General features: G+C 44.1%; 2 protein-coding genes across 6 annotated transcripts in view; both read left to right on the top strand.

The window, feature by feature from the left end:
* Positions 1-152: 152 nt before the first annotated feature.
* On the top strand, positions 153-9,364 carry ogg1 (8-oxoguanine DNA glycosylase). Of its 4 annotated transcripts, none has more exons than XM_020459100.2 (9): positions 153-431; positions 5,389-5,521; positions 5,699-6,060; positions 6,168-6,347; positions 6,474-6,655; positions 7,323-7,470; positions 7,567-7,616; positions 7,782-7,922; positions 8,085-9,364. In XM_020459100.2, exons 2-9 carry the CDS (start codon positions 5,412-5,414, stop codon positions 8,154-8,156), a joined length of 1,245 nt encoding a protein of 414 aa, XP_020314689.1. In that variant the 5' UTR covers positions 153-431; positions 5,389-5,411; the 3' UTR covers positions 8,157-9,364. The 4 variants fall into 4 exon arrangements, with proteins under 4 accessions (XP_020314689.1, XP_020314687.1, XP_020314688.1 ...); XM_020459098.2 differs by having other exon boundaries at positions 5,371-5,521; XM_020459099.2 differs by having other exon boundaries at positions 5,345-5,521.
* Positions 9,365-15,073: 5,709 nt separating this feature from the next.
* Positions 15,074-21,573, top strand: part of LOC109869037 (proline-rich transmembrane protein 3) — a 29,730-nt gene continuing 23,230 nt past the window's right edge. Inside the window, exon 1 of one of the 2 annotated variants that reach the window (XM_020458858.2) lies at positions 15,074-15,362. The gene's annotated coding sequence lies outside the window, so the exon portion shown is untranslated. Of the gene's footprint in view, positions 15,363-15,669; positions 16,529-21,573 lie in introns of those variants that run through there. The other variant, XM_031803893.1, reaches the window with a different exon arrangement.

Here is a 21,573-nt window from a genome sequence, read left to right as displayed (position 1 = left end):
AGGACAGTCATATGAACCAATCATGTCGCGTCTTTTGGACCAATCATGAATAGTGTTTGTTGCAGTCCTTATATTACGCTCTCTCAACGAGCCAATCGTTGGTTGTGTTGATATCAGGAGGCTCCTGAGGAGGGGAGGGGAGGGGAGTTTCACAAATGTGTTGGTTGGTTGCATCAGACAGTAGACGAATGAAATGAAAAGTTTGAGTAATTCCTGAAAAATCATTAATACGCAAAATAATGTTAGAAATATTAACTAGGAAGTCAAATTGGCTGTTAATGTAAGAACGTAGTGACAAATATAGTATGTTAGTCAAAGAGTCACTCCGCGTAATCTTTATTTTCCATTATCAAGAGTCAAACACCGGGAAAGTCATTATAGGCCCACACACATCCAGGGAGTGAAGATACGTGTAAACATCTGCTCTCAAAGTAAGAAGCTATAAATTCTTGTAATGACAAGCTGGTTTTAACATAGATTTGCGTAATATGTTAGCTACTCTACTATGATTTTGAGGTGACTCAGCATGTGGAGCTAACCTAATTAGTAGCCTGTAGACTAGCTAGCTAACTACTAACGTAACTAGTTATTACCAGAGCAAGAGCCGAAGTAATCAGTATACTGTAACGACCCTGGGTTTATAAGCGCAGATATCGACTCTGCCGCACGAGCATGCTTTTGGGGCACAGTCGATAGCGCGCTGGACTTCGGGCTAGAAGGTCGAGGGTTCAAGGCCTGCTCCCTGTCTGTTTCATTACAATACGTTATTCCACTAACGTTAGCTATCATTGTTATTACACAAGTTGCTAGACAGGTAACGTTAGGCAACGAAGCCTCCTCCCTAAGTTTATTTTATTCACTGCTTTAGCACACTCTGCCAAACCGGATGTCCTAGCCATGTCTGAAACCTGGTTTAGGAAGGCCACCAAAAATCCTGAAATTTTCGTCCCTACTATAACATTTCCCGACAAGATAGAACTGCCAAAGGGGCTGAGTTGCAATCTACTGCAGAGATAGCCTGCAGAGCTCTGTCATACTATCCAGGTCTGTGCCCAAACAATTCAAGCTTCTACTTCTAAAAATACACCTTTCCAGAAACAAGTCTCTCACCGTTGTACTTGTTATAGACCACCTTCAGCCCCAAGCTGTGCCCTGGACACCATATGTGAATTGATTGCCACCCATCTATCTTCAGAGCTCGTACTGTTAGGTGAACTAAACTGGGACATGCTTAACACCCCGGCCGTCCAACAATCTAAGCTAGACGCCCTCAATCTCACACAAATTATCAATGAACCTACCAGGTACAACCTCAAATCCGTAAACACAGACACCCTCATAGACATCATTCTGACCAACTTGCCCTCTAAATACACCTCTGCTGTCTTCAACCAGGATCTCAGCGATCACGGCCTAATTGCCTGTGTCCGTAATGGGTCTGCGGTCAAACTACCATTCCTCATCACTGTCAAACGCTCCCTAAAACACTTCAGCGAGCAGGCCTTTCTAATCGACCTGGCCCAGGTATCCTGGAAGGATATTGACCTCATTTCGTCAGTAGAGGATGCCTGGTTATTCTTTAAAAGGGCTTTCCTCATCTTAAATAAGCATGCCCCATTCAAAAAATGTTCACTCCAGACCTGACTGCCCTTGACCAGCACAAAAACATCCTGTGGCGTACCGCATAAGCATCGAATAGCCCCCGCGATACGCAACTTTTCATGGAAGTTAGGAACCAGTATACACAGGCAGTTAGGAAAGCAAAGGCTAGCTTTTTTCTAACAGAAATGTGCATCCTGTAGCACAAACTCCCAAAAGTTCTGGGATGTAAAGTCCATGGAGAATAAGAGCACCTCCTCCCAGCTGCCCACTGCACCGAGGCTAGGAAACACTGTCACCACCGATAAATCCATGATAATTAAGAATTTCAATAAGCATTTCTCTATGGCTGGCCATGCTTTCCACCTGGCTACCCCTACCCCAGTCAACAGCCCTGCACCCCCCACAGCAACTTGCCCAAGCTTCCCCCATTTCTCCTTCACCCAAATCCAGATAGCTGATGTTCTGAAAGAGTTGCAAAATCTGGACCCCTACAAATCAGCTGGGCTAGACAATCTGGACCCTCTCTTTCTAAAATTATCCGCTGCTATTGTTGCAACCCCTATTACTAGCCTGTTCAACCTCTTTCGTATCGTCTGAGATCCCCAAAGATTGGAAAGCTGCCGCGGTCATCCCCCTCTTCAAAGGTGGAGACACTCTATCCTACCCTGCCTTTCTAAGGTCTTCGAAAGCCAAGTTAACAAACAGATCACCGACCATTTCGAATCCCAACGTACCTTCTCCGCTATGCAATCTGGTTTCCGAGCTGCTCATGGGTGCACCTCAGCCACGCTCAAGGTCCTAAACAATATCTTAACTGCTATTGATAAGAGACAATACTGTGCAGCCGTCTTCATCGACCTGGCCAAGGCTTTCGACTCTGTCAATCACCACATTCTTATCGGCAGACTCAACAGCCTTGGTTTCTCAAATGACTGCCTCGCCTGGTTCACCAACTACTCAGAAGGAGTTCAGTGTGTCAAATTGGAGGGCCTGTTGTCTGGACCTCTTGCAGTCTCTATGGGGGTGCCACAGGGTTCAATTCTCGGGCCGACTCTTTTCTCTGTATTCATCAATGATGTCGCTCTTGCTGCTGGTGATTCTCTGATCCACCTCTACGAAGACGACACCATTCTGTATACTTCTGTCCCTTCCTTGGACACTGTGTTAACTAACCTCCAGACGAGCTTCAATGCCATACAACTTTATTGCCTTACCTACTTAATCTTGCCTCATTTGCACATACTGTATATAGATTTTTTCTATTGTATTATTGACGGTACGTTTATTTATTCCATGTGTAACACTGTGTTGTTGTTTGTGTCGCACTGCTTTTCTTTATCTTGGCCAGGTTGCAGTTGTAAATGAGAACTTGTTCTCAACTGGCTGAACTGGTGAAAATTTTTTTTTGCTGGCTAACGTTACTGACAGATTCATTCTTACACGGAACCCAAACTGGCTGCGTGGGTGCGCCATTGTGTATACATTTATTTTGTCCCCCCCACACCAAACGCGATCAATGACACGCAGGTTAAAATATCAAAACAAACTCTGAACCAATTACATTAGTTTGGGGACAGGTCGAAAAGCATCATACATGTATGTCAATTTAGCTAGCTAGCTTGCACATGCTAGTTCATTTGTCCTGGGATATAAACATTGAGTTGTTATTTTACCTGAAATGGTCCTCTACTCGACAATTAATCCACACATAAAACGGTCAACCAAATTGTTTCTAGTCATCTCTCCGCCTTCCAGGCTTTTTCATCTTTGAACTTATATGGTGATTGGCATCTAAACATTCATAGTATTACCACGACGACCGGTAAAACAGTTTGTCTTTCAATCACCCACGTGGGTATAACCAATGAGGAGATGGCAAGTGGGTACCTGCTTCTATAAACCAATGATGAGATGGGAGAGGCAGAACTTGCAGCGCAATCTGCGTCAGAAATGGGAAAGACTTATAGTTTAGCCCTTGGCAACACAGATGCTCGTTGGCGCGTGTGAGCAGTGTGGGTGCAGTAATTGACTAATTGACTAACAATCCAAGATTAATTCTGATCTTATCTCCACTGTTTTTATTGTATGAAAAACTGATGATGGTGGTGTGCACTTTGTATGCATTGAGTCAAAGATGGTTCTCTTGTGATTTCTCTTTGTGACAAGACTATGTCGGTGAGTAAATAATTAGCCTCTGCCATCCATTATATTGGCGAACGTAGCCACAATCACTAGAGCACCAACTGACGATCTCAGTTCAAGACTATCCTATTAACAAGACCTGAAGGACTGTAGGGAGTTGTGGCTGAATCAGGACATGGACACACCTAGCTGTTTTTTCTATGCATCGTCAAGACTGAATGGCAGCTTCAGTTAAGGGGGAGGTGTGTGTCCCTTTGTTAACAACAGCTGGTGCGCAATCTCTAATGTTATGGAAGTCTTGAGGTTTTACTCACTTTAGAATACCTCATGATAAGCTGCAAACCACACTATTTACCAAGAGTTTTCATCTATAGTTTTTGTAGCTTTCTATTTACCACCACAAACCAAAGCTGGCAGTAAGACCGCACTCAATGAGCTGTATAGGGCCATAAGCAAACAAGAAAATGTACATCCAGAGGCGGCGCCCCTAGTGGCCAGTGGTGATGGTAGGCAACACACATCCGCCATGCTAACCCTCAACATGGGGGCCCTGCAAGGGTGCATGCTTAGTCCCCTCCTGTACTCCCTGTTCACCCATGACTGCGTGGCCACGCACGTTCATTAAGTTTGCTGACAACAAACGTTGGTTGGCTTGATCACCACTGACAATGAGACAGCCTATAGGGAGGAGGTCAGTGACCTGGCAGTGTGGTGCCAGGACAACAACCTCTCCCTCACTGTCAGCAAGACAAAGGAGCTGATCGTGGACTACAGGAAACGGAGGGTTGAGCGGCTCCATCCACATCGACTCATCTGTAGTGGAGCGGGTTCGAGAGCTTCAAGTTCCTCGGTGTCCACATCACTAAGGAATTATCATGGTTCCACACACACCAACACAGTTGTAAAGAAGGCATGACAAATCCTCTTCCCCCTCAGGAGGCTAAAAAGATTCGGCATGGACTTTTAGATCCTCAAAGTTCTACAGCTGCACTATCGAGAGCATCTTGACTGGCTGCATCACCACTTGGTATTGCAGCTGCTTGGCATTGGACCACAAGGAGCTACAGAGAGTAGTGCGTATGGCCCAGTACATCACTGGGGCTGAGCTCCCTGCCATCCAGGACCTCTATACCAGGCGGTGTCAGAGGATGAGGAAGTCACAGACTGTTCTCTCTGCTACCGCACGACAACCGATACCGATGCACCAAGTCTAGAACCAACAGAACCCTGAACAACTTCTACCCCCAATCCATAAAACTGCTAAATATTTAGTCCAGGTAGCTATTGGTTAACTGTTTAACTATACTGATACCCCGTGTATATAGCCATATTATCCTTATCCTTATTCTATTATTTCTCCTTTTTCTCTGCATTGTTTGGAAGGGCCTGTGAGTAAGCCTTTCACTGTTAGTTTGTTGTTTACAAAGTGTGACAAATAACATTTTATTTTATTTTGTTGATACACTCTTAGAAAAAAAGGTGCCATCTATGACCTAAAGGGGTTCTTCAGCTGTCCCCATAGGAGAATTGTTCTCCTATGGGAACAGGCGAAGAACCCTTATTTCGAAGAGTTCATTGCCTCCACTATCCATCTCATCAGATATACTCCACTGTTCATCTCATCAGATATCTCTGATACTATAGTATGTGGTGAGTGATCCAGCACTATGTCTCAGCATTCATTGCTGTCGGCGGGGACCAAGTCATGGCGCTCCCTGGCCTGCTCACGATCAGAGCTCCGTTTGGACCTCACACTAGGCTGCGGACAGAGCTTCCGGTGAGTTCCTTTGACCACTGCTTCGCTGATTCTATAGAGCAATGGCAGGCCACGTCTTACATGACCCAGGGCTCTGCCAAAGGCATTAGCAAGTATTGAAATGATCTCTAATTCACTCACTACCTCTCAAACCATTTATCCTAACCCTCTGTCGTCCCTCCCCATTTTCCCTGCCAGCTGGCGAGAGACAGGGGATGGCCACTGGACCGGAGTGATGGGGGGACGAGTGTGGACTCTCACCCAGACAGACGACACACTATGGTACCACACATACAATAGCCCCAACACCATAGGAGGGGATGGGAGGAAGCGGAGGGCAGGTTCCTTGCTCCAGGGGTCAAAGGGGTCAGGGAAAAGATCCAAGGGAGTGATAGAGGTGAAGGAGGAAGAAGAGGGGGAGCCAGTGGCTGTGACCCCAGACAGGAATGAGGAAGAGCTGCTGAATGATTATTTCCAGCTGAAGGTGAAGCTGGGGGATCTGTACAGAGATTGGGGAGCAGCCGACCCACACTTTAACAGCATTGCCAAGATCTTCACAGGTAAGTTGGTTTGTGTTTGTAATACTGTGTATCTATTATGTCTCTTGTGTGTGTGCGTGCATGTGCGTTTCATACTTTACAGTGTGTGTGTTCTGTCTCTTCCCCAGGTGTGCGTATGCTGCGTCAGGACCCCACAGAGTGCCTGTTCTCCTTCATCTGCACCTCTAACAACCACATCTCTCGTATCCAGGGCATGGTGGAGAGGCTGTGCCAGTCCTTGGGCACCCCTCTGTGTCAGCTGGACCAGACCAGCTACCACGACTTCCCCTCCCTGCATGCACTCGCAGGTTCCACCTCCACTACCACCAACACTACTCTGTCTGATTGTCTGACATCTGTCTATCTCTCTCTTTCAAATCCTTTGTTTTTTCAAATGTTTTGGGCTCTGACATGTCCTATGATATGATTGACAGACAACAGTGTGGAGGCTTGTCTGAGGGACCTGGGGTTTGGGTACAGGGCCAGGTTCATGCAGCAGAGTGCAAGACAGATCCTGGACTCTCACGGTGGGCCCCATTGGCTCCAGGGGCTCCGCAGTGCCCCCTACCTGCAGGCACGTGACGCACTGCGCACCCTGCCCGGGGTAGGCCCCAAGGTATGCCTCAACCCTTCAGGACAATTAAGGGTGCATAACATAGTAAATGTAGGCATAACATAGTAAAACTAAATCCGGGACACTCAAATTTGTATGATATGTTACGTCTGGTATGGTTACATAAGACGGATAGTTACTTAGGGTGGTTGGTAGGGGTGGATGTATAGTGAACGTCTAGCAACCCAAAGATTTCAAGTTTGAATCTGATCACGGACAACTCTAGAATTTGATCTAATTAGCAACTTTTCAACAGCTTACTACTTTTTAGCTAATTTGCACCGACAGTACACAGCATGTTAGCTAAACCTTCCCCTAACCTTAACCCTAACTCTTAAACTTAACCATAACCCTTAGCCTAGCTAACTTTAGCCAGCTCGCTGACGCTAACCACCTAGCTAGAATTCGTAACATACCATACATTTTCCAAATTCACAACATATTGTCTGTTTTGCAAATTTGTAACATAATATTGTTTGTAATTTGTAACATATACGAAATGACTGATTCACATCCACAAATGAATACAATCCATACGAAACTTAACGTATCATACTAAATGAAGTGTCTCGGATTTACGTACAGAATAATACTAAATGCTCTGAGGCCAGGTTGACTACACATGTATTATTCACAAGCATAGAAAGTGTTACCTGGGTTCCCCTTGTAGGTGGCAGACTGTGTGTGTCTGATGTCTCTGGAAAAGGCTTGTGTTGTGCCTGTGGATACACACGTGTGGCAAATCGCAAAACGAGACTACAGTTGTGTGGCGGGCAACGGGCAGAAGAGCCTCACAGACAAGGTCCACCGTCAAATAGGTGAGGATTCACGGTACAAGGATGTGTTTAACAGGCTTTAACAGTGTCCTTCTGAATATTACCAATCACTAATTGACTGATTTTGTTTCTGCACAGGGGACTTCTTCAGGCAGCTGTGGGGTCCTTATGCTGGTTGGGCACACTCGGTGAGAAAAATAACTGGTGGTCAGAATCCATCCACTCATCTGTTCACTTCCTCTCTCTGCTCTCTCTCACTCTCTTTCTCTAATCTATCCATCCAACTTGAGACACCGGTAACTTTCAATAAATCATGCATTGATGTCAATGGAGCTTGACTGTCACTCTCTCAGGTGTTGTTCTGTTCCGACCTGAAGAAGTTCCAGAAGCTGAAAGAAACACACTCTCTGAAACAGGAGGAGGAGGAGAAGGTCAAGATAAAGGTGGAGGGAGAGGGAATAAACAAGAAAATTCACAAAATGTGTAATAGAGAGGTGAATATGTCTGTGAAGGAGGAGGTGGAGTGAGGTCAGTAGAAGTTATGTGTTGATGATTTATGTTATTTCAGGAAGCTAACCTGAATGTAATGTCATTCTTTGCACACTTCTCTGGAGCAACTAGGCTATGAGTCTGACTGTTTTACCTGTTCTCTTCAGGTTCATGACATGATTAACTGCAAACCAAGGTCGCTGTCAGTGGAGATTGTTCCTGATCACTTTGTAGAATGATGTAAGACAGAGCTATAAATGTGATACACATTATAAAAGAGAGTTCACTCTGAACCAGACTTCTCACATTATCTGTCATACATTTATGTTCAGCTCTAAACTGAAGGCTGGTGTTTAATTTGACTGCGATTTCTGTCTGAATGAAGCTCTATAGGTATGTGTCATTTCCCACTGCCGTCTCTACATATGAACTACAAACATAGAAACCGTGTGTTTATCTTATCTTTTCTAGATTAATGGACCACTACACAGACTCTGTAACAGTTCATTTTTATACTGAAATTAACAGGTTTTGGACTACTTTCCTTTGTCAGTGTTGTTTGGAGATTATGCACACATTTTGAATAAACCTATTTGTGGATAATCCCACTCCTTTGATCCCCTATATTTGTCTTTCCATCAGTGTAGTATGCTTAGACCATAGGGTTAGAGGACTCTAGTTGGATAAATTGGACATATATTATATCCCTATTATTCTCTATGACCCAGACAGAAAAGGTGCAGAGCGTCAGAGGTGGCCTCTAGATGGCAATAAGATATGGGAAGATTCTGCATCATAGTATCATGTGATTTTTCCAGGTCAGTCACTGTTAAAAGATGATTCTACTTCATACTTCATTGTTTGCTGAGCTGATATTAAGTAGTCAATGGCCCTCAGGGTAGCCTATGTGCCAATGCATTTAGCGGTGTTGACGTGTGCAGGTTCGTATGTCCAAAAATGTTGTCCATTACTGGTGCAATACACACTCCATCTCTCTTGACGATTCTATATGTTTACTGTGCATATCTGTGAGTCTGTCCAAAATAAGCAGTATATCCGGCCAGCTATGAAATGCCATGGTGTCTGTACATGTATCTATAGGCATTAGTCAGGTGCGTCAGCATGTCTGTTTATAGTTGGGATTGCAGTTATCTGCCCTCAGTGCTATGAGCTATAAGTGTGTATATGTCACTCTGGGCTGTCACTGGTGTCTAGGATAGTGGGCTATATGGGAGTCACTGGGAGAGTTTGACTGTAATATAACCTGTATGTAACGTAGATCTTTTTTTTAGCCAACTCCTCTGTCATGTTTGTTGTCAGACCATTTGCAGTTAGCTACAGCACAAACAGACCTGGCTAGAGTGTATGGATTTGAGTGTGTCACTCAAAAATCAAGACATTCATAGATCAAGACACTGTAATTAAAGTACATAACATTCGTCATCTATACTGAATGGATATGTGTGCTCATTAATGGGTAGCCTAAGCTACTTATGTAAGCATACATTCATGTATGTGTACTTGCATATGTATGTATGTCTGCATCCATAGGTTCTTTGTGTGTGTGTGTGTGTGTGTGTGTGTGTGTGTGTGTGTGTGTGTGTGTGTGTGTGTGTGTGTGTGTGTGTGTGTGTGTGTGTGTGTGTGTGTGTGTGTGTGTGTGTGTGTGTGTGTGTGCGTGCGTGCGTGCGTGTGTAAGCGATGTGTGTATTGGGGGTGTTTGTGGTGTGTGTGTGTGTGTGTAAAGGGTGTTTGTGGTGTGTGTGTATAAGCGGTGTTTGTGGTGTGTGTGTGTATAAAGGGTGTGTGTGTATATAAGGGGTGTGTGTGTGTGTGTGGTGTGTATGTGTGTATAAGGGGTGTGTGCAGCCATGTGTGTGTTAATGTGTGAGTGAGTCAGCTTTCATCTCCAGTCTAGTTGAGTTGGGCAGGAGCCGGGGTCCAGCTTTAGGGCACAGAGAGAGAGAGAGAGCACACAGATATAAATAGGAGTGGAAGAACGCGAGGGAAAAAACAGCGGGATGGATAGAGGAGAAAAGGGGGGATTGACGTAGGTCGACTAAATAGGCGATATCTGCAACGTGAACACAAACACATTTGCTCGCTATGACCAAAATAGCCCTACAACCCTGTATGTTGCGTAAGTGATATGTCCCAGTGTGTGTCTTGACTGTCTATAGTGTGTATGCTGAAAGGAGAAGATGCTGGTCCCCTGAAGCGGTTGTGTTACTCTCCTCAGCCACCAGGGGGCACACTCCCAGATCCCCAGCACAAAGAGGGGCTTGTGTCCCCTGCCAGATGTGCAGCAGTAGGGGTGTGTTTGCCTCCCTGCGCAGAAACATGTGAGGTTTGTGAGAGGAGGTTGTGTGTGTGGAGATGTGTTACAGAGAAAGAGTATGGCATGTGTGTGTGTGTGTGTGTGTGTGTGTCATAACAATGAGAGCAACATGGAGGCATACTCATACAGATAAATCAACACACATTTCTAGCATAACTAAGAGAGACCGAGTATCTTAGTTATGCTAGAAATGTGTGTTGATTTATCTGTATGAGTATGCCTCCATGAGGTCTCTCTCTCACGCATTCAAGTACATGCGTGTGTACACACACACACACACACACATGTACTTGAATGCGTGAGAGAGAGACCGAGTGTCTTAGTTATGCTAGAAATGTATGTGTGTTGATTTATCTGTATGAGTATGCCTCCATGTTGCTCTCATTGTTATGGCTTTGGTGTTCTTCTTAAATGGAAAGACAGCATGAAAGCCAATGGAACATCTGCCTCTTCACAACTTTCTCTCTCCGACACACATGTGCTCTGTTCTTCCCTCTCTCTCTTCCCTTCACATACACCAAACATGGTCTGTCTGTCTCCTACTGTTCCTCTCCCCTCTGTCTAATAATACAAGACACATGATAGTTATTCTATTAAACAATAACAGCTGCAATATTAGTTTTTTCCTCTGTTAAATAGACACTGAGATGTGTATAGTATCATACTGTACAGAGACTGGAATGGGGTACACCCCTCTTGTCCTTCCAGATCTGACGAAACCCAATGCTGGTGGAGGGAGAGGGGGAGACTGAGGGAGAGCGACCCCTATACAGAGCTCTCTTTTCGGGGCCCAGAGTGGGGGATTATCCCTGAGTGTCTAGACAACCAGAGAGAGGCCGGAGCCAGTGGAGGTATTTTGGTGCTAAGCTCCCCACTGACTCCTCTGTGGTTATACATTAGCATATGAGAAGCCTGAGCTAGGGCTAATAGGCAAGGATTTATCACGTCAATGAAATTAATATGGGTCTTAATCTGATTGCTTTTATCCTGCTACTGCAGTGTTATTTACGTGCCTTTTTTTTGGATGGAAAGATCTGTTCTGATTTAGAGGTAGATGTGTTTGGCTTCCTGGCAGGACAGCGTGTTTTCCATTGGGTTTCAGTCTAGAAGTCCTAATGGTATGCATCTACCTCATTGTTCCAGGAAGGTATGTGATCTACTGCCTGCCTGACTGTTTGTGTCTGACTACTGGTATGTTTGCTAACATGAGGCTGTGAATTTCTGTGTGACTGTTTGTCTCTGTGTTTTCAGACCGACAAACTCCCTCTCTCAGCTCAAGGACATTTCACAAAGAACACTTATGGCTTCAAGTGTGCTGGAAAGCAAACCATGTTTGTTTCTAGACCTCCTGAAGCATGTACTGTACCCCTCTAACTATCTGTCTGTCATGTTCTCTATCTCTCCCTGTGTCTATAATATGGCTTAGGTTATCCTTCTGTCTCTCCCAGTGGTCCTCTCGTTCTCTGTCAATCATTCTCCCTCTCTCTCTCTCTCTCTCTCCCTCTTTCTCTCTCTCTCTCTCTCTCTCTTTCTTTCTCTCTCTCTCTCTCTGATATACATTTCCATGTGAGACACATGGACACTTTGGGTGGTGGGCCATTCTTGATACACAAGGGAAACTGTTGAGCATGAAAAACCCAGCAGCTTTGCAGTTCTTGACACAAACCGGTGCGCCTGGCACCTACTGCCATACCTCATTCAAAGGCACTTAAATATTTTTGCCTTGCCCATTCACCCTCTGAATTGCGCACATACACAATCCATGTCTCAATTGTTTCAAGGCTTTAAAATCCTTCTTTAACCTGTCTCCTCCCCTTCATCTACACTGATTTGAAGTGGATTTAACATACGACATCAATAAGCGATCATAGCTTTCACCTGCATTCACCTGGTCAGTCTATGTAATGGAAAGCCCAGGTGTCCTTAAAATGTTTCACACTCAGTGTAGATATTCTCTCATATATCGCACAGGCAGGCAGATGGACTCCTGTGTTGGGCTGGTGACTCATTGGGGCCTTTTGGGTGATTTTAGGCTGTCAGCTGAAACAGGCCCAGTGATAGGACCAGATTACTGTAATCTTGTTAGCCAGGGAACGTAGCTGGGTAATTCCCCGGTCATATGCTAAACACACAGCAACACATTCTCCCATTCACACTATACACATTCCTGTGGTCATTCCTATAGCGTAGCCTTTATGTGCTGTGGTCATTCATATAGGGTTTCCTTTATGTGCTGTGGTCATTCCTATAGGGTTTCCTTTATGTGCTGTGGTCATTCCTATAGGGTTTCCTTTATGTGCTGTGGTCATTCCTATAGTGTAGCCTTTATGTGCTGTGGTCATTCCTATAGCGTAGCCTTTATGTGCTGTGGTCATTCCTATAGCGTAGCCTTTATGTGCTGTGGTCATTCCTAAAGGGTTTCCTTTATGTGCTGTGGCCATTCTTAAAGCGTAGCCTTTATGTGCTGTGGTCATTCCTATTGCGTAGCCTTTATGTGCTGTGGTCATTCCTATAGCGTAGCCTTTATGTGCTGTGGTCATTCCTAAAGGGTTTCCTTTATGTGCTGTGGTCATTCCTAAAGCGTAGCCTTTACGTGCTGTGGTCATTCCTAAAGCGTAGCCTTTTATGTGCTGTGGTCATTCCTATAGCGTAGCCTTTATGTGCTGTGGTCAGTCCTAAAGCGTAGCCTTTATGTGCTGTGGTCATTCCTATAGCGTAGCCTTTATGTGCTGTGGTCATTCCTATAGCGTAGCCTTTATGTGCTGTGGTCATTCCTATAGCGTAGCCTTTATGTGCTGTGGTCATTCCTATAGCATAGCCTTTATGTGCTGTGGTCATTCCTAAAGCGTAGCCTTTTATGTGCTGTGGTCATTCCTAAAGCGTAGCCTTTATGTGCTGTGGTCATTCCTATAGCGTAGCAAGCACATGCATTGCAGGCTGTAGGAGTCATTCAAATTAAATCATACATTAAAACACATACTGTACATGGTCACAAGTTTTCATACTACACATTTACAACCTGAAAAGACGTAAGCATCACTTTCAAGTAGCTTGCTTGCAGAAATCTTATCAGAAATTCAGTTCCATTGAACTTTTTCTGACTCTGTCTCTATCTTCCACACTGTCAACATAATTGAGGGTCAATGAAAGACAGAGACAAAGAGGCAGAAACACACACAGTCATTGTCTCACAGACACATTCATAAATGCAACTCTTGTGTTTGATTGGAGAGAAAAAATTCTGTGGATATAATAAATAGTAACTATTCCAAAGTATTTTATAACAGCCTAAATGATGCGTGCGATTGCCTTGTCTGTCCGGGCAGCTGTGAAGCTATGAGAAATCTTTTGTACCTGCTTGACTTGATGGAGGATTTGTCTGAGTTTGTTTGTTTCCTGTCTCTCTGCGTTTTGAATGTCATTTGCACTCTTCACCCCAAGCCTCTCTGTCTCTGTTGCTGGCTCAGTACTAATGTAATGGTCCTAGGAAAATCCTTAGAGCTAAACAGGGTATTTTAGGTCCTTGTTCTCGGAGCAGTAGTGTGTGAGAGAGAGAGAGAGAGAGAGAGAGAGAGAGAGAGAGAGAGAGAGAGAGAGAGAGAGCATCACTTAGACATGGGAGTCAATTGATTATCTGTGACTTCCTTCTGAAGTCTTCAGCATTGTGTGTATGGGTTGCTTGTTTACAGTCTATGTGGCAGTGGAACACTGCCTGGCATTGTGGATAATACATGTACACAGGCCTTGTATCCGGGTTGCAGCAGGACAGATAATGTAGTTCAGCCTGGAGGACTAGAGGAAGGGTGAGGGTCTACTCTTATCACTGTTAAAAAAACCTGCGCTGAATAGAACACTGTTGACACAGAGTCCATGGACAGCTTAGATAAACACTGATAAACACAGTGTGTGTGTGTGTGTCATCTGTAACTCCCCTGCTCCTTTAAGCAGTCCCTAGGCTCTCCCTGAATCACCTGGACACACCCATCCTCAGAAGGTTTGGGGGGTGGGGGGGGGGGGATAGGGTGGCATGGAGCCAGGGTGCAGAGCTTGGCACAGGGAAATACCAACAGCCCTGCCTGCCTCTCTCCCCTCCATGACTGAAAGAAAGGGGAGGAGGAGGGTAGAGTTTCACTATGAGAACGCAGTTTGTTCCAACCCCTTTGTCTCTCCTGGCCTGCACCATTCTGAACCTGCCTTAGTTGGAAGTTAGACATTACCTCAGGTTGGGGTTCTCTTCATATACAAACAAGCCTTTCTCCTTGTAGCTGGAACAGTTAGGTGTCAAGCCAGCTTTCACATGATGTTTTATGACTTCCTAACTACTGGGGTGGCAGCAGCAGCTCATAACTACTTCATTTACTGCAACAACCTCTCTGAACTGAAGGTCAGAATCTGACAATCCTAGAGGTTAAATAGCTGGCTTCAGAACTATTTTATCAGACCTTGTCAATATTATCACCCTCATCATGCAGTGTTACAGTCGCATTACCAGATGCTGATAGTATAAAATACGTAAAAACAGAATGTAATTATTAATAATAATAAAAAAAGGTTGAAAGATAACAAAAGAAAGACTTGACATTTTATCGTTTCTTTGAGAGAGAGCGCACAAGAAGAGAGCGCACAAGAAGGGGGGAGAGAGTGAAAATCAATATTCTGACTATGAGTGGAATAAAAACGTCCGTATTCATCCCATCATGTAAGGCTGGAATCTAAATCTCGGCTAATTTGTTGGTGGGCCCGGGGTCTCGGTGCTTGAGCAGATCAGTTGTGTAATAGTAACCGCTTCGGGCGGTTGGAGGTAATCGTGTTGATCGGCATGTGAGCCAGAGAGAGAGAGGGAAGGGAGGGAGATGGAGCAAGGGGCGTGAGTTCCCGTGCTTGCTCCTGCTGGTTTGGTTTATCGTAGAGAGAACTGGCTGAGGTAGTCTAAGTCAATATCGACAGAAGACTGACTTTCCGTATTTTAGCCGATAGTTTGAGGCTCACCAGAGGTGGAAGCGCTAGACCGGAGGCTGTGGATACGCATCCGTGCCCGCTGCTATATGCCCGAGTCATAATCGGATGCAGACGACGTCATATCTGAGGACAGGACATATGAGCGCAGGTAGGTTTTGAATGAAGAATGGCGAGTATGGGAATAGCCTACATTAAAACTGTATGAACGAAGACGATGCGATAGGCCTGCAGGCTATGAATGATCCATATGTGACCTGTGCGCTTAAATATACCATATTCATATAGCGTTTTTATTATAAATGTATTATACATTTTGGCCTATGGTGCGCTATGTATACCATATCCTGTCAATATGAATGAATAAGGTCGAACTTTAAATATTTATGTGGTTGCTGCATGCAGTCGTTTTTATATGGTTGGTAATCCGTGAAAGAGACAAAAAGCAGGCGGTGACCGTGGGGACACAGGCTGCTGCGGAAATTCTAAACCAGTTGCGAAGATTGGCAGCATCGTCAATTCTGTAGCCTGTCGTATGGAAAGAACGGGTAGGAAAGACGAGCCTCTCTTCCCAATGATGCGATGATACCAGATAGGCTACAACACCAGACTATTCTCCTCACGACGACCTACTCATGTTTAATTACATGGCATACCCAGATCCCCAATTTACAATCGGAAAGAGGAGAAGGGTTCAATTTGGACACACGCAATAAGAGGATTATTGAGATCTCGATTCTGGACGTTGACTACGATTATTCAAATAGTTTAGTGTACGTTGAAAGAACAAGCAACACGTTCATGGGCACACAACAAACCCCATTAGTGCTTCTGTGTGTTTAGCCTGCTCATTTGAAAGTGTGCCTGAGGTCTGTCCTCAAACTGGCACGCATGTTGTGTTTGTGAGTGTGTTTACAAAGGTTGCCCAACCAAGGCCCGAGGCAGATGGTAGGTGTATGGGGCCGTTGGAGAATCTAGATTCACCTGTTTCTCATCAGGACTTCAACAGCAGCCGCAGTTGAATCCAGCTGAGCGAGGGAGAGAGGGGGGCGTGCCACTGCGAATCTGGATCGTAACGGGCGGCAAACTGCTCCAAAGAGCTAATGGCTTGAACACAGAGCCCTGCCAGACCACTTGGATTGCAAAGAGAAACAAAAACACGTCGATCCACCGACTAGAATAACAGAATGTCAACCCCAAGAACAGCATTTTTCCCCCGGGAGGATTTACTGCCTGCTTTGATACCTACTCTTATCTTAGAGAAAGAGGCTTTTAGAAGGGACATGTGCAGACCATACACTCCAGACCACCTTGAAGGTATGGGATATCAAAGCAAACTTTTATGGTTTCATCTGTTAAGAGTTTATCGTTCTGTCATATGTTAGGCCAGAGTAGGGTGTGAAGCTGGCAGGATAGTGGGAGGGAAATCCTCTCCAGATAGTAAAGTGCACAGGGCAGACAGATCACCGATCAACAGCAGGACAGATAGTTCACATATGGGCAATTCCACGGTAAAATAATGATGTTGAGACTTTAAAATTGATGTCAAACAAAAACTAACGATTGAAAATTTAACCAAACCATACAACTGTTACTGTTGAATTGTCCATATCTGACTGACAAAACCTTCAAGAAAAAGAAGGCTACCCGACAGAAAACATCACTCACAACCAAAACCCCAAAACCTACTGACCAAGCACTATGACACACCACAGACAGAACAGAGCACAGACAGAACAGAGAGCAAAACCTAGAACCAAAAACAAAAGACTGCAAAATGTGTAGATCACAGAACTTGTGATCTGACATTATGCTGTGGATAGTGTAACATTCTACAGGGAAAGTGATCCATATGGATGACTCATCAATCAATCAAATTTATTTAGAAAGCCCTTTTTACATCAGCAGATGTCACCAAGTGCTTATATAGAAACCCAGCCTAAAACTCCAAAGAGCAGGCAGTGCAGATGTAGAAGCACAGTGGTTAGGAAAAACTCTAGAAAGGCAGGAATTTATGAAGAAACCTAGAGAAGAACCAGGCTCTGAGAGGTGGCCAGTCCTCTTCTGGCTGCACCGGTGGAGATTATAAGAGTACTTTGGATGGGCAGCCTCCTCACTATTCCACTACTCTCAGTTAAGAGTCTGCCAATCAGGGTGTGTTTTCTGTGTGTGTCTCTGCTCTGTCTGTATTTACATCTTTAACTATAGTGTTGGTATTCACAAATGTGTTTTTGGGGTTCCATGATCCTCTGTATGCTCTGCTCATTAGTGTTACAAAGGCAACCCATATTTGACCTTTGTGTGTCTGTACGTGTGTTCATGCGTGAGTGGGTGTCTAACTGCAGTTAAAATATCTCCCTGTCAGAGTCAATCTTGGCCTTTGAACTGTGGCCTGTCTCAGAAGAGGCAGAAGATCAGAGAAGATGTCTGCCTCTGATGTAGTTGGGTGTCCACCTCATCCAGAGGTCAAAACATGAAGGCAGGAGTCAGATGATTGGTTCTGGAGCCACAATAACAAGGCCAACCCAGTGGACCAATGGACACGTCTCTAAGGCTTTTCATGCGACCCTTCTGTGTGGTCCAAGTCACATTGGACAGGGTTATAGCCCCTGACAGAGGGTCAGGGTCAACGACCTTTAGTGCATGACTGAATAGAGGTTTCATGATGGTGTGTTTATAGGTTTAATGGAGTTCCTTTCACCAGGTATTTATGAACTCATTTTGGAGATAACTTATCATGACAGTTATCACAAATACTGCATGTTGTGCTTATCATTGGATCCTTTAAACACTTAATGTATTTATAACTATATGTTTTCTCATCAAGGTATTGAGACAGAGATAGTGCGCTACAGGTAATCAGAGTTGTTGGGAATAAATTAGTAAGTTAGTGTGTATGTGTGTGTGTCAGAGGAGGGATGGTCTGGTTTGATAGTGAGTGGTTTGTTTACATTCCTGCAAGATGGTGGAATCTTAAGGATCATATAGACCCCCTCTAACCTCTTTTACCCCATACATACATACATACATACATACATACATACATACATACATACATACATACATACATACATACATACATACATACATACATACATACATACATACATACATACATACATACATACATACATACATACATACATACATACATATATACATACCACAAACACACACACTCACCTCTCCCCTCTCCCCTACATGACATTCTTATAGGCCATACATAGGTACCTTAAGCTGAGGGTAATGCAGTAATACTTTAAAGGTCCACTGCATCCATTTTTATCTAAATATCAAATCATTTCTGGGTAACAATAAAGTACATTACTATGATTGTTTCAATTAAAATGGTCAAAAATAAACAAAAATAACTAAATGCAATTTATCATGCAAGAATTTTGCTAGGACTGTCTGGGAGTGGTCTGAGAAAGGGGTCTAATTGGAGGAGCCGAATGGGAGAGATGTGTAACTAGCTGTTATTGGCAGAGAGGAGGGCTAACTCTTTGTTATTGGTCTATTAACCTAAATCCAAAAACTCCACTGAGCCAAACAAGCTGAGTCTTTTAAAACCGATCTTACACTAAATGTGCATTATCATAATTTTCACAATTTCACAGTATTATTCCAACCTCATAATGTGGAATTATATATAAAACACAGGAAAAATCTAGTTTTTGACTGCACTGCCGCTTTAACTGTTCTGTTGGACTTTGGAACCGCTCAGTGTCCCTCCATGGCATATCTCTCTAGAGTCCTCTATTTCTGTCTCTCTTTCTCTATCTGTTTCTGAGCTATAAACCTCCCCTATTATTCTCACTCTCTCAACCTCTCTCTCTGCATGTATGCTATCAGTTCGTTGATCATTATTTCTCTCTTACCTCTCCTCTCTCTCTGCCCCTCTGTTTCCCACTCTCTCATTCTCCAGATTGAACTTTATTTTTCTGTCTCTTTCTTCCATTCTTTCTGTCATTCTCCACTTCCGGCCTTCCTGTTCTAAGGTTCTAACGTAATTCAGTCTGACTCATTAATCCTGTTTATTAGAGGGCCACCTTGACATTTGAGACCCCACAGTCACTCCCATTCACTCGCTCACTCACTCACTCACTCACTCACTCACTCACTCACTCACTCACTCACTCACTCACTCACTCACACACACGCTCACACAACGCTCACACACACACATGCAGACACACATGCATGAAGGCCAGTATGTCACCGTTCAGACTGGTGCTTGCTGGGGAGAACTCAGCGATCCTTCTGTCCACAAACAGGATAGTGTCTGTTTCTGGAAATATTCACTCAAATTAAGATGCTCAGACTCTCTGGAATCTGGCATAAATGTGTGTGTGTGTGCAAGAAATATAGAGAAAGAGTTTGTTTGTGTGAGTGTGTGTGCGCGTGTGTGCGTGTGCGTATGCATGTCAGTCTGGGCAATGTGTAGGTCAAAAGTGGCTATGAAATGTGGTCCTTTCAGTTGAATCTGGAACAGAGATTTCTTTCAGAATTGTAGAGGTATTTTGGCTTGCTATGATTATGTGGCTTGGTTGAGGTTCAGTTTAGTTTGAGCTTAAGGAATTAACTTTACAGTTCCTGATATTTGCCTGTGGTTTTTGGAAGCCATTCTATTTTCGAAATAAGGGTTTGCTTTGCACCTGTTTCATTTTTGCACCTGATATTAGTAGAATCAATAGTATTATCATTAGCAGTCCAGTTACGGTAATAGAAGTGTTTCAAACAGAGAGAAGTGTAACTTTACTTGTAGTAGTAGTAGTGGTGTCATGCAATACATATCTGTATATATGGCAATCCGCAGCTTGTTGCATGTTGTTCTACTATATTATATTGTCCTCAGGCCTTCCTGTAGATGGATAAAGACGTTATTGTGAGAGTGACGGCATACCCCCCTCCTCCATTCCATTGCCCCTCACTTAGTGTTCTTCTGCCTCAAGGGGCAGATCTCAGGATATAAATACCCTCCTCCTCCCTGCACCCATTTGCCCTCTACAGATATTCACAGAAAGACACAAGACACTCACAGATGCTGTAGTATTGTGTGTGTGTGAGTGAGAGACAGACAGAGAGAGAGAGAAAGAGACAGAGAGAGATAGACAGAGATTAATGTTGACAGTGATTCAGATAAAGCAGCAGGGTGTTTCTCCTCTCTATGTATCCCACTTGGCTAAGGGCCCTCAGTGTCTTAAATCAGGACCACCACCTACGCACACACACTCACACTGGATGAACTGTGATTGCAGTAGTAAGACTACCATCGAGGGGCAATGTTTTTTTGTAGGCCCATTTTTCACCTGTCAGGTTGCTAGTTTTACCCTGTGATAAGGTGAGATGGCTCAGTTCCACTGTGTTCCAGGCTGCCCAGAGTGACATCTTGACACACACCTCACCACAACTTTAGAGACTGTACACACTTCTAGCCCCCTCACAGTTTCTCTATCCCCTATCCTGTCTCTGTTACTTTATTTTTCACTCAATCACATACACACAGACTAATTTGCTATGGTCAAGACATACCAGCATCACTGAGTCAGTTTCCCCTGAAACCGTGTCTCTCTGCCGCCCACATTCTCTGCTTCATCATATCCCTAATGCTCACCTCACCCTCTCCCTCTCTCTGTCTATCGTTTATTTTATTTTCTTTCTCCATACTTTCCACTCCCCCTCCCTGTACCTTCCACTGTCTGCTTCGTTATATAGCTATCATCACCTTTTTCCATGCATCTCTCCCAACCCTCCTCCCCCTCTTATTTTCTTCTTCTGTTTATCTCTCTATCTTCACTGCCCTATATCTCCTCCCGCAGGAGTACAATACAACCATGTTGAAATAACACCGCCAGAACGAGGGAAGGGGGTGAAAGGGGGGGGGGGGGTAAAACAAAGTGGTTCATCGGAGGTGGATTGGCCAACAGAAGGCTGGAGTCTGGGAGAAAGAGATGGTTGAGTGGGAGAAAGAAAATAAACAGCAAAACTACTGTGACGAGGTGGAGATGGAGACTTATACCTCTTACTTACGCTCTCTTTCTCTGTGCTTCTCTCTTACTATCCTGCCCTAAATCCATCAATTTCTCTGTCTTTCTTAGTCTGTTTTCTCAGCTTTCTTTAACATCTATATGGGAGTATTTGAGCATCACAAGCTATTAGCAAGATCTCAGTTACAGTGACAATCTGTGATTGCTACATGTGTTTTGTGACTTTTCAATTCATTAAATATAGCCATTGATTTTATAACGTGTGCCCCGGGAGTTGGGAAGCAAGTTCAGGGAGTAAATCATTTAATAAATGAATGAAAAATAATATAAAACAAGAACACACGAACAACACACAGACATGAAACTGAAACAGAA

Source organism: Oncorhynchus kisutch, linkage group LG24 (assembly GCF_002021735.2).
Source record: "Oncorhynchus kisutch isolate 150728-3 linkage group LG24, Okis_V2, whole genome shotgun sequence".
Taxonomy (NCBI): domain Eukaryota; kingdom Metazoa; phylum Chordata; class Actinopteri; order Salmoniformes; family Salmonidae; genus Oncorhynchus; species Oncorhynchus kisutch.
Note: the sequence above shows the minus strand (reverse complement) of the source record. Positions and strands in the feature narration are given on the sequence as shown.

Coding starts and splice junctions, on each gene's coding strand:
- ogg1 (XM_020459100.2), top strand. CDS start 5,412: ATGTCTCAGCATTCATTGCTGTCGGCGGGGACCAAGTCATGGCGCTCC. Junction 6,348..6,473: donor CTCCCTGCATGCACTCGCAG/GTTCCACCTCCA, acceptor TATGATTGACAG/ACAACAGTGTGGAGGCTTGT. Junction 7,617..7,781: donor ATGCTGGTTGGGCACACTCG/GTGAGAAAAATA, acceptor TCACTCTCTCAG/GTGTTGTTCTGTTCCGACCT.